Source organism: Perca flavescens, chromosome 7, assembly GCF_004354835.1.
Source record: "Perca flavescens isolate YP-PL-M2 chromosome 7, PFLA_1.0, whole genome shotgun sequence".
NCBI classification, from domain to species: domain Eukaryota; kingdom Metazoa; phylum Chordata; class Actinopteri; order Perciformes; family Percidae; genus Perca; species Perca flavescens.
Genome location: NC_041337.1, coordinates 13127494 through 13141924, shown reverse-complemented (window position 1 = coordinate 13141924; position 14431 = coordinate 13127494). Strand labels below are relative to the sequence as shown.

The window sequence follows — 14431 nt, the reverse complement described above, 5'->3', positions numbered from 1 at the left end:
TTATAATCTCTTTCTATTAGAGTGCATTAATGCTGATCAATACACAGTAAAGTTTTATTTATTCTGGACCCCCCCATGATAAGTAATAAAAGGATGTATTAAATCCACAGAGCTAAGAAGCCACATACAGTATCTCACGTGGCTTCTTAGCACTATATCCAAAATACTCTAAAATTGTAAATTAAAAGCCCAACTGTTTACATCTGTACATAGCACTCATGCATTCACATTGTGTGCTATATATTCTCTTTAGCATGCACTGTACTTTTGCTTACATGCAAGGAACACAGCAGAAACATAAATTAAATAATGTCATGGTAAAAGAGGATAAGAAATCTCATCCTTAACAAATTCAAATCTTAAATAGGCACAACAGACAACTTATTTGTTGAACAGAATCTGTGTCTTCTGACATGCACAAGGTGTAACACAAAATACACGTGTCATTGAAAATACTGTTTACAGTCTGTGCAAACACTCTTTCACTATAGTGCTCTTTAGACCGACTTTCTCCTTGAACGAGGGAATTCACGGAAGCTATTCCCAGGTGAGAGCGTGCTTCCTGGGGAAGAGAGTCCAGTGTTGTCCCTGGAACCTGGCGAGCAGCCCTGGATCCTATAAGAGACCGAGTTGTAGTAAACAGAATTGACATGGCAGCCGTGCTGTTCACTGCGAGACATAAGAGGACTTTCACAAATCCCCAAACGGTAGCAGACACATGAGCAGAGGGAGCTGAGGCTCGATTCCGGCCTGCGTCTGCCTGCCTTGATCTGAAAAGGTAGCCTGTGTCTGCAGGGGCTTCTTTGTCTCAGCTGATCCTCCGCTGGGGAAGCAATGAGGTTGGTGCGGCTGGTTCCTTCCTCCATTGGGAGCAAGAGTGTACTGTGGCTACGACTGTGCACCACATTGCTCCTGTTCCTCTCTCTGTGGCTGCCTCTGCTCTGTTCCCCTACAACATGGAGACCCAGAGACCCATCCAGCAGGCCTCTGTCCCTCTTCAGCGACGCCCTCTCTTGAGCATCTCTCCGCTCATCCTCAGTGTTCATGGTGAGGAAGCGAAGCACCACCAAGTTTAGGAAGGCCCCAATAACAGTTAGCCCCACCAGGATGTACATGAAGCTGAACGCCACGTAGGGTGTTTTCTCCTGGAGGTCCTCCTTTTTCTGTAGGGCCACAAAGTCCCCGAAGCCAATAGTGGTGAGTGTGATGAAGCAGTAGTAGTAAGCGTGGAAGAAGCTCCATCCCTCAAAGTGGGAGAAGGCTGCAGCCCCGACACACAGTGTTCCAATGCAGGACAGGAAGCCCACCAGGACCATGTTCTCCATAGACACCTCAGTGCATCGACATCCCAGGCACTGCTTCACCTTATGTAGGAGATAGCGGACAAACGTGTTCATCCTTTCTCCGAGACTCTGGAACATGACCAAAGTGAGAGGAATTCCCAGTACAGCATAGAACATGCAGAAGACCTTTCCTGCGTCTGTGCCTGGTGCTGCATGTCCATAACCTTAATGCAGAGAGATGGAAATGAGAGGAACACTGACGCATACTGTAGCAATGCTTGCATGGATCAATTTCTTTTTTTTTTTTATTTGTCTAGAATCAAAACAAGCCTTAAATGTTGCAATGATAAGAAAAATGTTTTTTTTCTTTTTTTTTTTTTAAATGGACTAATGTACAATACAATAGCAACACAGTAAAACATGATCCCTCAGCTCTAAAGATAGAAGCATTACATCAACTTACCAATGGTGGTGATGACTGTTATAGCAAAGTAAAAAGAGCCAGCAAATTTCCACTGCCTCCCGGCGCGATGGGGCTCAGCTTGCAGCACCACTCGCTCGATTTCGCGGTAGTCGTCCTCGGAGAAGCGATACTTCTTTTTCATTTCGTTGCGCTTCTGCTCCAAGACGCGTCTGCGGGAGTTCTCCGACTCGGACTCCAGCGTGTCAAACACCGCGGCGCCGACCAGCAAGTAGGAGAACATGCAGAGGATGAGCGAGAGGGTCCGGACGTTTTGCTTCTTCATCCTCGCTGTCGGCGTGAAAGTCGGGAGCAGATAGGCACAGTTACAGGTGGTAGGCTACTGTTCCTCAGGGAAGACTTTACATTGGTGTTACAGCCTGTTGTGTGAAGCGTGGTAGCAGGAGAGGCGTGTAGGGGGAAAAAAACAAGAAATCTGTGTTACCAGGTTCAGATGTCTTGTTTATGTAAATACGCGCATATCCTGCTGTGCGCATTGAGAGCGCTGTCATCTGTTTAAGAAAGTGGCCTCCGCTTGCCTCTTCGCATGCGCAAACCAGTCCAAAATAAAATAAAAAAGCTGTGTGTAATGTAATGTAATGTATGAATAAGACACATAGTAGGCTAAGCTTTAGCACCAATGTCCAATGCCTTATCAACGCTGTGTGCAACAAGTAAACTCCCGACCCGACCCGGCAGATACCAATCTAACATTAGGAAGGGGGTTCAGCACCATGGACAGCAACAGGCGGGGTTTCACATTAAAACTGGTCTTAAAACTGTGCATCCAAGGTGAGACATCCAGAGGCTGAGATACACGGACAAGCGGTTTCAGGTAGTAGCACACAACATTAGAAAGCTAACCTAAAATATGTAAATTCTCGTGTCTTGAGCTCATGTAACCAATGCCCAGGTAACATGTTAAAAACGAAATAAAATTGATTTGTTAGCGTTTATTTGCACTGGTTACCAAACACCAAAACATCAATGGATCAAAAGTGATTGTGTTGGTCCTATGAAGACATCTAAAATAAGGAAGTAATACAATGAAAACTAAATGATCATCCCATGTGCATTATAATCATACAGCTTCAAAATAACAATAATAAAATAGGCTTATTGTCAAGTTATCATGTGAAAAAAGCAAAAGAAAAGCAAGTGAAGACTTCAAATAAATTAGGAAGAATAACAAATAAAAAAAGACTGAAATAGAGATAAAATAAGATTACCAATATACTGTCCCAATATGTATATTAATTCACAAATTTAAATATACCTACATATGCATATACATACACATGTTGACAGGTTGAAATTATAAGAAAGCCAATCGATAAAAATGGGCAATTTAAAAAATAAAAAGACGTGCTGTTCTATTTCCTCAAATCATATCTTCATTGTTGGCCATTTTGAAAATATGTTGACTTCAGGTTCATGGATACGTGTGTGTGTTTGTTGGGGGGTACTGCTGGTACAGTGGTTAAATAAACGACATTGCTACATGCTTCTGGAAACCTACTGTAGGTGATGCCGGTTGCCATGGTTACTTATACTAGAAGAACAGATTTGAACTGTCAGTGAGGTTGAAGCTAATATGTTAAGTGTAATGATCCGGGCCCTCTTACTGGGAATTATGTTGTCACTGAATCACAACATCAAGTGTCATTATTCAGGCTGCATTTTTCTGCACAAACATGGAAAGAAAAGAAACATCAAACAGTTTCAGTATCAGATAAAACTAAATAGAAGCATCATCCTTATGTCACAGTAAGCATTAGAAGCACCAGCAGGGTACTGCAGGTGGATTACTCTTTGTTCCTTTGTTCCTCTTAAACAGAGCAACCTGCTCTCAGCGGACCTGTTTTTGTGTTAAGTGGCTAAATCAGCACACTTGCATCCCTATTGTGATTCAAACCAGCTCTCCATAAATCAATTACATCTCAGCTGATAAGAGAAGAACCTAAAGCTCTAACAGCCACCTATCAATCCACACAGCTTGTATTCACATCCTTTTCAAAGCCCAAGGACCTGGAACAAAGTGAGGAGGAGGCCCATCAATCCCCATCAGGCCTGGAATTAAGGATAAGTATTTAGACTCAAAGAGATGCTTCATTGATTTTGTTTTCGCTCTCTCTGTTCTCTGCTCTCTCAGTCAAATTTCATTATCACGCACACATATTACCATGTCATTTACAAGGAACAATTAAAACAACTGATTAAGGAAATGCCATCCATTGGAGTTAAAACACAAAACAGTCTCTCTTGGACTGCTTATATTACAGATATTTCTTAAAGAGTGATGAAAATGGCAGGAATGGGTTGGACGAATTGCAAAGTTTTTATCTAAAGACATTCTTAAGGTAAGGTGAGGAGACTGCAGATTACATTAAACAAGGCAGCTATAGAATGGTCTTAAGGTGTGGGTTTTTAAAAGGAGTGAGTGCACTACATATTATATTGGCTGGCCCACAGTAACAGAGCATGTGAGATTCTATTGAACGGATTTCAAAAAATGAATTTTTAAGTTGAATAAGTTTAATGAGCTAGTTTGTATTAATAAACAAAGAGATTATAACAAGTATGTAAACCTAGTCTGGCTGTGTTTGTAGCAGATTTCACAGGAATTTTGTGAGTTTAGGATTAGTTTACTACTCTACCTATCCCCTTTTAAGTATGATGAGCTTCCTGTAGTTTATCCCTGCAGGATCCTGGTGGAGTCGAGGGTCAGCCATTTGCCTTCCAAAGTTGTTAGTGACTACTGGCAAGTTTCAATCTGATTTACTAAACCAATGCTAGCTTAATATATAAATTGGTTGCTATGAAACATATGTAGTGCTGTCCAATTAGCAAGCAATCAACTATGTAAACAGTGCATCACAAGCTGTTACATACTATAACTTCCCACAAATAACAGTTTTAGGTGGCCAGACCATACATCAAAATTAACTGCCATTTCTTTGTGAATGTAAGATTGACTTTGCTTTATTTCCATATTTCTTTATTATTCATCTAACACAGAGGACATGAAGATTTAGAACTTTTATTTGAGCAACATTAGTCTGGTGGCTAATTTCTTCGGAAAGAAAGAAAAAAACCTTCCAGTTGTATCATAATTTCTCAAATCTTATCAAAGTGCAAGTTGTGTTTTGCTTCTGTTTGATTTGATTTGACAGAGAAAATCTATATCAATAGTGTGCAATTTCTTCTTTTGTTAGGCAATCAAATACTATAAACTGCTAAAATGCTGTGGAAGTATTTGCTGATAAAGCAAACATATGAAAGAAAACAAGAGTCTTTCCTGTTCAATAAATTGCAAGAACATATAATATAAGAAAATAAAAAGATGATTTGTTTGTGCTCAGGTTATGAAACATGTATACAGACTTCACAGGACATATATGACAAACATATCCCCCGAACTCTTACAAACTCAGATCTTCGTCTTCCATCATGCTTATTATAGTGCAAGTATTTCTGAATAGATTCAATTAACATCCAGAAAACATGCAGTGTTTGTCCAACTTGTCACCACTTTTGCAGTACTTGTTTAAATTTGGGCATGAATGCAAAGTCATCAATATATTTTGATTGCTATTCTGTATTGGAATTTACTCAGTAATACTTGCATGCAAAAATACAAGTAACTGTGATTCTCTGCACATTCTCGGTTTCTTGTATCACAAATCATAAATATAAAAAATTGAAAGTTCGTTTTTTACCTTGGTAACAGTAGTTGTTGGCTTAAAGGTTCATTTTGGCAATGTATTTACTTTACTGCTGGTACCCTTTATATACTGTAGTATACTGTATCATGACACCAAAAGCTCCTGTTGTCAAAATTTCTGTTGCTTCTCTTCATTTTATATATTGTAGCTCAGTATAATCTCCAGTCATCCTGCTCCTTTGGAAGTTATGTTCAATGTAGTCTATCCACGACATTCCACTTCGTGGATTGCTCTGGTGCCGCCGGAAATTCCACCAGATGTCTTTTAATTTCGGCCGGATGCTCGTTACCTTCCGCTTTCTTTGAGTTGGAATTTTAAACTCTGGTCGATTTACGAGGACTATGGTTAAACTGCTCCTCAGATCCCTGCAGGATAAATCCAGACAGCTAGCTAGACTATCTGTCCAATCTGAGTTTTCTGTTGCACGACTAAAACAACTTTTGAACGTTCACGTTCCACCAAAACAAGTTCCTTCCAGAGGCTATTTTGCAGCGGCTTGGCTCCGTCCAGCGCTTAGCACCGCCCATGACGACTGTGGTTGGTTTAGAGAAATGGCAATAAACCAGAGCACGTTTTTCTCCCATACTGGGATGCTGTGTCGACTAGCCACACCCTCCTCCACAGCGCTGTGAAGAAAGGTCCGGCAATGCAAGACTATGTTCAGTGAAGTCCAAGTTTATGTTGAGTATTAAATGAAATGTATCTAAATTATGACTGTATCAGTATCCTTCAATCATTTCTGCATACATGCTCATAATTTACATATTTAATGGTACACAAAGGAATGCCATGATTAACAGAAAAAAATGAAAGAAGCATATAATCAGTAATTCCCAGATTTCTATTCCTTTATAGGATTAGGATACAGCACATAAATCTCCAAAAATGCAGATTCAAATTCTGATGTGTTCTAAATCATCAAATCATTGAGTCAAAGGAAGCCAGCAGATCATTATCTCAATAAAAGCCCTTGCAGTTAGAATCACAATTGTCCATATGTTTGTCAGGTCCTGCTCTGACAACAGGTTTGTCTAAACACAAATCCTCTGTCTGTATCAAGCTGCTATCCTTTCCAAAGCACAGCTGCTGTTCACTGCCAAAGACCACCTTTCAATTCTAAAAGTTTGGCTTTGGAGATTAATTTCTATAAGCCGTCCTCTAGGATTTTGCCAGATTTGCATTTTATTCCCCCTGCAGAATTGGCAGATGGGTTTTATTTAGTAGAGAAATGTGCCTTCAGGCACAAGGTCCCCTTTTCTCTGCATGATGCTATGTTACTCTTTGAAAACGTTTTTGTACCATCTGCATATTCTGAGCATTACCACAGACACAGACAAAAGAAAATGGACAAATGCTTTTTGTGGACCCCATTTACTGTGACAAAATGAGAGTGAAAAACAAAATTGGAATGATAGGATTATTTTCCAGATGAGATGTAAAGAGCACCAAGAAATGGAAAAATATATTTTTTGGTTAAAAAAAACCCCCCACCATATTTCTATATTACTGTTCGGAATCAAACCTGGGATGTTGTGGTTATATGGCATGTGCCAGGGCCACCATGTGTCTTGCTCGTGCCCAGGACAAGATGATCTTCAAAGGCCCTGTTGGGCCCTGCCTTGACCCAGGCCCCGAGACATCTGTCCTGTTCCCCCACTGGCTGTAACCACTTGGCTACCAAGACCCTCCTGTGATTTAATTTTTAAATAGCTCATTTGCTAATCTTCCAAGAGTCCACGTTAAAAAAAAATTAAGCATCCAATAATTCATACACAATTCAACACATCATTTTATAATTATATTATATATTTGTGTATCATATACTTAAATGCATACATACAACCTACATTTGCACATATACTACATACATATTCATCTACAGGTGCTCACATACATCACCAATACTCCACAAACCTACTGACAATGCAATACAGTTGTGAAATGATAACTACATTTGAATCTTAAGATCTTGTAATCAACAATCCAACTACCATACCATTCAGAATGAATGAGTTCTGAAAATGAAAGTTTGCCTCCTATTACAGTTTTTATTTTTGGTAGTAGGCTAAATAACACTTGTTATCTCTTAATCTTATGTTAACTTGATTATCATCATGTACCAACAGTTTGAACTAATTGTTCCATCTGTGTCTGTATCCGCATTGAACTCACTGAGAACAAGGAAACGGGGAATCTTATTTTTATAAAGCAGAGGCACTAAATAGGGACAGCAAATACTGGATGCCTGCAGAGCCTGCTGGTTTCCACAGTAACTAAGACCAAAAATAGAAACCCACACCAGTGGACATTCAACATTGAATCCCCCTGTGATAATCTAGATTCTATTTATATCTTCTAATGATGAAATACTCCCTTGTATAAATGCATCTGTCTAATTACTGTCAAAGGACATCTTGGTCAAATTATATATGTTCGCACCCCTGAATCCTTCTTTGTGCTGCTGGCCCTTAGCAGTATGAAAACTGAATCCAAGTTATGATACATTAATGCTGAATATTACAAGACACCTTAGACTGGTTTAGACTAGATTACTAGATAAATTGGACTGTGTTTGGACTGTATAGTGTTTGTCAGAGAGAGGGAGAGACTCTCTACACAGAGTTTGCATAAGAAGTAAAAGATATACTGTATATATAATTAATCAATCCTAATATTGCGTTCATTTTCATAGTCTTCTATATATACACATACATACAGTGACTTGCATAAGTTTACACACCCATGCTATAGTTACTACAGACTAAAAAGAGGAATAAAAAAAACATCTTCTGGAAATTGATCTTAATGCTTTAATTAAAAAAATAGGAAAAATCCATCCTTTAAGGTCACCAATTTTCTTTGTGAATGAATAATGTATCGTAAATAAATAAATGTTCTTCCTTAAAATACAGGGGGCATAAGTATACACACCCCTAAATAAAATTTTATTTTTAAAGGCCAGTTATTTCATGGATCCAGGATACTATGCATCCTGATAAAGTTCCCTTGGCCTTTGGAATTAAAATAGCCCCACATCATCACATACCCTTCACCATATCTCATGATTGGCATGGGGTACTTTCCATGAGATCATCTCTCAATGCAAATCAAACCAGTTATTAGGCTAACCAAAATAAAACCATGCCAATCTCTAGGTATGGTGAAGGGCATGTGATGATGTGGGGCTATTTTAATTCCAAAGGAATATTTATTTATTTATTTACGATACATTATTCATTCACAAAGGAAATTGGTGTCCTCAAAGGTTGGATTTTTCCTAATTTTTTTAATTAAGGCATTAAGATGAATTTCTAAAAGATGTTTTTTTTTTTTATTCCTCTTTTTAGTCAACTTTAGCATGGGTAATGTAAATTTAGCATATGCTAAGTTTAGATTACCCATGCTAAAGTTGTGTGTGTGTGTGTGTGTGTGTGTGTGTGTGTGTGTGTGTGTGTGTGTGTGTGTGTGTGTGTGTGTATATATATATATATATATATATATATATACACACACACACACACAAATTGTTAATATTAATGCAATATCTACATTGCCCATTATCAGCAGCCATTCATCCAATGTTCCAAAGGCACATTCTGTTTACTAATCTGATATCATTTCAATAGGGGTTTGTGTTTTGTCCAAATATTTGGACAAATTCTATGTTGATGCTTTGGCAACATTGTTATTGAAACTTTAGTGCCAATAAAGCCCCTTTGAATTTGAGAGAAAGAGAGAGAGAGAGAGAGAGAGAGAGAGAGAGAGAGAGAGAGAGAGAGAGAGAGAGAGAGAGAGAGAGAGAGAGAGTTTGTGTATGAATGGCTACAGTGTTTCTAAAGGCCTTAACATAGAATTACTGTCTTATGTTAATGACATGAGGTCAGACGGTGAATGCGCTTTATACAAACATTCTTGTGTCACAGTGTTTACTTGTAGTACCACGTTCAAATTGTGCAGTATTGAGTAAAATGTGGCTCATAGTTGTCCCTTTGCTTTTTTGGACTCACTCAACAAAAATAACCAATATTTATTAATCTGGGCATAAATTTGGGGAATTAATTTAGTTTGGGCATTTAAAATGTATCTTTCCCAGTGCATGTATTTTTGTAACTGCCATTCTTGATCACTGATAAATTAAATAAATAAACAAACATTCTTTTGTTTCAGCTTCTTCAATTAAATTATTTGCTCTTTACTGTGTCTTATGTGATCATAAAATGACGAATATTCGGTTTTGGTCCAACAAAACAAGAAATTGGAAGACATCACCTTGGGCCTCGGAAAATATGAAGGGTATTTTTCATTATTTTATAATATTTGATAGGCAAAACTATCAATTGATTAAGCAAATGATAATTCAAAGAACTGTAAGTTGCAGTACTGATAACAACTTTGATTCATCATGAACCCCAGACATATAATAGCCTTTCTCACTGAGGAGAGAAGGGCAGCAAACTGTTTCTTCTTTTGAATCCCTTTAAAATACCACTTGTAAACATTTGTTTTTAGGTGATTATTGTTGTTTTGTTGTCTTCCTTTAGGTGATTATTGTTGTTTTGTTGTCTTCACTTATTTACTATCTAATTGTGTTTTAATTGTATTACTACAACATGGCTTTTGCATATGTACAAAATAAAACCGTATCATAGATGCCAAAATATGACTACAGCTATGTAACTACAACGACTACAATGAATTTCTGACTTTTCTGTAATATTTAGGATAGACAGACAGACAATTTATTTATCGCCAGTGGGGGAATTTGCTTTATTATTATTATTATTATTATTATTATTATTATTATTATTATTATTAGTTAGTTAGTTAGTTAGTTAGTTAATTTATACGTTTTCAATACATCTATCATAGCATTACTGTTGTTTTCGTTATATAACAGTGAAGTGAAAGAACCTAAGATAAGCCATAGACAGTATATAATAAGCTGCCTGACTCATATCAGCTGGATGGCAGTTTTTATTACCAGCAACCAACACAGCAAATGTGCTGCCTTCCTGATGTGTCGGAAAATAGAATGTTTATTAGAAAGCACAAACAACCTCATTAAATATCCACTAACGCCGCTATGGAGTGAAATTTATATGATAACAGTTGCCATGAGATCATGTTTTAGCCCCCCAAAAATTAAATAAATAGCTTCCTGAGGTCAACTGATGATGAAGTCAGCATTAATAACGCGTGTACCTTCCTTTTCTTCCTTATCTTAAACTGTAACGTAGCTACATGGTGATCCCGTGAATCAGCAACTTAACATTACTGTTATAGGGTGTGTTTTTACTCAGACAAAACTTGTGTTTTTTAAAGGCTAACTTCGTTTTCGATTAAGGTAATTTCCACGGCAATTCCTACTTAGAGTGGGAGCACTTAAAGGCAACATCAGTACTGCAGCCGCCAACGGTGCTGCTGTCTGACTGGAAAGACGGATGGTCAGGGCCGTCACCGTCTAACCTGAACATGCAAGTGTAACTTGATTCATGCCCGTTTATAGTGCTAAACCAGGTTACTCGTTTATTTAGCCTTAGCTAGTCAAGTAACGTTTCCTTTAATCATGGAGGACGACTGTGTTTGTGAGTACGACTCGACCTGGGACACAGAGAGTGATGGAGACGACCCGGCCGGAGAGAGCCAAACCCGTCGGTCATGTCAAGACAAAAACAAATCTGGATGGACTCTAACTGTACGCGCTTTAATTATTATTCGGCCAAACCATAACGTAATCTAAATAATGTCATGGCGTTGAATATGTTGACTTGTAACTCATTGCTAATATTGCCATGCCTGAAAGCTAATGATAGCTTTAACGTTATGCCTCTGCTGCAGGCTTGCTAACTAGCCCAGCTAGCCGCTTACGTTAGCCTACTTTGAGGGGTTATGTCGCTGTCGTTACGTTTAAATATGTATATTGGGCTGCTTACAGTGATTACTATGCAGTGTGTGTGTCTAATTTAAAGTTAAATTATCATTTTTAAATTTAGTGGTTAAGCCCTTTTGCAGAGTGGGAAATTGATTAGTTTGGCCTTACATATGTCAACTTGTAACGTTACTGTGACGTTATAGCGTTATGCCAGCTTTTTACAGTCATTAGAAAGACAACAGGGTACAGGGACTACGTAGTTGTTTTAAAAACGGACGCATCAACTCTGAATAATAATCGTATCCCCACCCCCACACACACACACAGTTTAGCTATATAACGGTTAGACATTAGATGCAGGTTAATTTCACTTTCATTTGTATTTGCAGTGGCATCATACGCCCAGAAACATGAGGGCAGCAAAGGACATGCAGAACTACAGAAGAGGATATCCAGTAAGTAACAGCAAAGTAGTATAACCAAATACATCTCTTCAGCACAACTAAGACATCAAAGTATTTTTTTCTTTTGACAGAATCTTACAGATGACGAATGCTCAGAAGACAAAATGAACAATTTGCAGTTTTATCTCAATAAATTTCCCTCTGCTCCTGATGGTAACATTTTTAGATATTCTTACAATATATTTTCAGTGTTTGGGAAGGTCTGTGTGCAGTGACTCAATGCTTTCTTTATCATTTGGCACAGATGTTTACATTGAATCATTTCTTAAGGAATGGAAAAATGACTACAAAAGACTGGAGAGAGTTCACTCATACATTCAGTGGTATGTATTGTTTACGCCTTGTGGGTTATGTTTTGTATGGTGTTCAGTCTGAGGTTACAAAGCTAATGTCATCTTGTTCTGGTGACCTTGCAATTGCACTTTTTTTTTTTTTTTTTTTTTTTTAGCAAGGAGTGTGCTACTAAAACAAAAAGCAATGCAAGGTCTGCTTGTTATGATTAGCAAAACACATGCTCCCAAAAGTTCTATAATGCTAATGTCTGCTGCAACATTGCCTGTTACAGGTAGGGTGGGGTAAATGAAAAGCACTGTGAAACAAGCACCAGTAAGAAAAGTCACTAAAAAGCACTTTTAGTGATAGATTAGTACACATTCATGCATTGTTGAAGTATCCCACTCAAACTTTGTTCCAAATGAAAAGATCAAGATCAAAAACTACCCTTTTAATGCAGTGGCTTCTGGTTTGATAGATTTATGAAGATTCTCTCTTTTTGTCTCAGCCGTCACTTTTGTCACCCAGAAATGTAACTACACTTCACGGCGACGCAGACCACTACAATTGCAATTGGTCTGCTTGGCTGTGGCTTGGTAGCGCCACATTTCCTCATACCCATTTCTGGGTTCTCCTTCTGCATGAACATAAATCAAGGAGAGGGTTAACCTTTCCTGCTACAGCTTTCTGACCGTGGTCAGAAAGCACAGGGAAGACACTTTGCTTCTCTGTCTCCACCGCCGGAGTCGGTACTCGCTCCGGAGCTAATCCCTGTCACTCTCACTCGCTCTACCACACACTCCCCAGCATACACACATACCGGCCTTGCTATTCTCCTAAAGAGATATGCTAGAACACAGACACACCAGCGCACAAGTATAAAACCTCACAATGGCGAAGGCCACTTAAGTAGGCTACAGCGTAGGCTCTGAGTAGAGCCTACATACTTCTATAAATCAGCCTTAAATTGACATTAAATTCCAGTTGTACCCAGAATAATGTCATATTGACAGTGTCAAGCTTTGCTTTCTGATCCAAGACTGTTTATTAAAAGGATTTTGTGAAATCATAGGACTTGTGGTGTTTTAATGAGATGAAGCACAAAGAGTATTATTTATGGTGGAGTTATGAACTGTTGCAGGGACAGCTGATGTCATCTTCACTGATTAAGAGTATAGTTCCAACAATGACAATGTTAATTGGTTTTGGGTTGTTTTTTCTCTTTAATCTTTTGTCATTGTAAGGCTGTTTCCTCTGCGAGAGCCGGGAGTTAATTACATGGCTTCAGAACTTACCAAGAAGGAAATTGAGGTAAGTGTGTCATACAAAAACAAGTCTTTAGATTAACAGTATACCAAACCATTAATTGTGCATTATTTGGTCGTCACCAGTGACTTACAGTTTCTGGCACAACATAAAGCAACACAACAAATTAATTTGACCATTTACAATTGTGCCCGATTAGTGCAAAGCCAGAATCGACTCATCCATGAGGTGAATGTGTATTTTAGATACTTTGGCTAGATATTCATTATGTTAGAAAAGGCTTCAAATGGCATGTACATTACATTTAAACAGCTGCCATAGTTTTTCTCACCTCATTAGAAATATTGTATCACTCAAGCAATGATGCCTTCAGTGACCCCACTAGTCTCACCTACTCTTCATGACCTGTTATCAGCCTTTCAAACTTTTTTTTTCATGTATTTCAAGGCATGAGTTATGACATTGGTAATCAAGCAAACACTACCATTATTAACGTTCTATAGAGAAAATATTTTAATGTTTAAGAAACTTGTCTTCCAAAACATTCAGCTCTTTTCATATGGACAAAAGAGATGAAGGCACATAAAGATCAATACGTGTTTTCCTTTTTCACCCTATACCAAAAGCTAAGCAGCTAGAAATGCCTAGAAAACCTGTTGGAAACTCTTAACGTGTTGAATATCATGTACTTCTTTACAGTTTGACCCATGTTGCATTTTTGTGTGAGCATAAACATTGTAGAAATGTCCTACATATATTATATATATATATATATATATATATATATATATATATATATATATATATATATATATATATATATATATATATATATATATTATATATTTTACCTCCACTGCATATGCTCACCAGGCCTTCAAGAAGAATGAGGATGCCAAAAAGAGACTAGTCGAGTCCTATGAACTCATGTTGGGCTTCTATGGAATGCGTTTGGTCAGCAAAGAGACAGGAGAAGTGAAACGAGCAGATAATTGGAAGGAGCGATTTGGAAACCTGGAGCGGTGAATATAACTAAGAATCTCATATAAGCAACATCGGTGGTATGTACTATTCTGTTTGTAATTTCA

At 38.0% G+C, this 14431-nt stretch overlaps 2 protein-coding genes across 3 annotated transcripts in view; one reads left to right on the top strand and one right to left on the bottom strand.

The window, feature by feature from the left end:
* kcnk15 (potassium channel, subfamily K, member 15) overlaps positions 1-14431 on the bottom strand; it is a 25919-nt gene that overhangs the window by 134 nt on the left and 11354 nt on the right. For both annotated transcript variants that reach the window (XM_028581800.1, XM_028581799.1), the window contains 2 exons: positions 1747-2123; positions 1-1507 (listed from right to left, as the gene is read on the bottom strand). The exon at positions 1-1507 is cut by the window's left edge and continues 134 nt beyond it. In XM_028581800.1, coding sequence (XP_028437601.1) covers positions 498-1507; positions 1747-2029 — 1293 coding nt within the window. In that variant the 5' untranslated portion in view covers positions 2030-2123 and the 3' untranslated portion in view covers positions 1-497. The remainder of the gene's footprint in view (positions 1508-1746; positions 2124-14431) is intronic.
* ogfr (opioid growth factor receptor) overlaps positions 10765-14431 on the top strand; it is a 6348-nt gene continuing 2681 nt past the window's right edge. The window contains exons 1-6 of the mRNA XM_028581795.1: positions 10765-11163; positions 11730-11795; positions 11876-11957; positions 12049-12127; positions 13322-13388; positions 14217-14365. Of these exons, the coding sequence (XP_028437596.1) occupies positions 11035-11163; positions 11730-11795; positions 11876-11957; positions 12049-12127; positions 13322-13388; positions 14217-14365 (572 nt within the window). The 5' untranslated portion in view covers positions 10765-11034. The remainder of the gene's footprint in view (positions 11164-11729; positions 11796-11875; positions 11958-12048; positions 12128-13321; positions 13389-14216; positions 14366-14431) is intronic.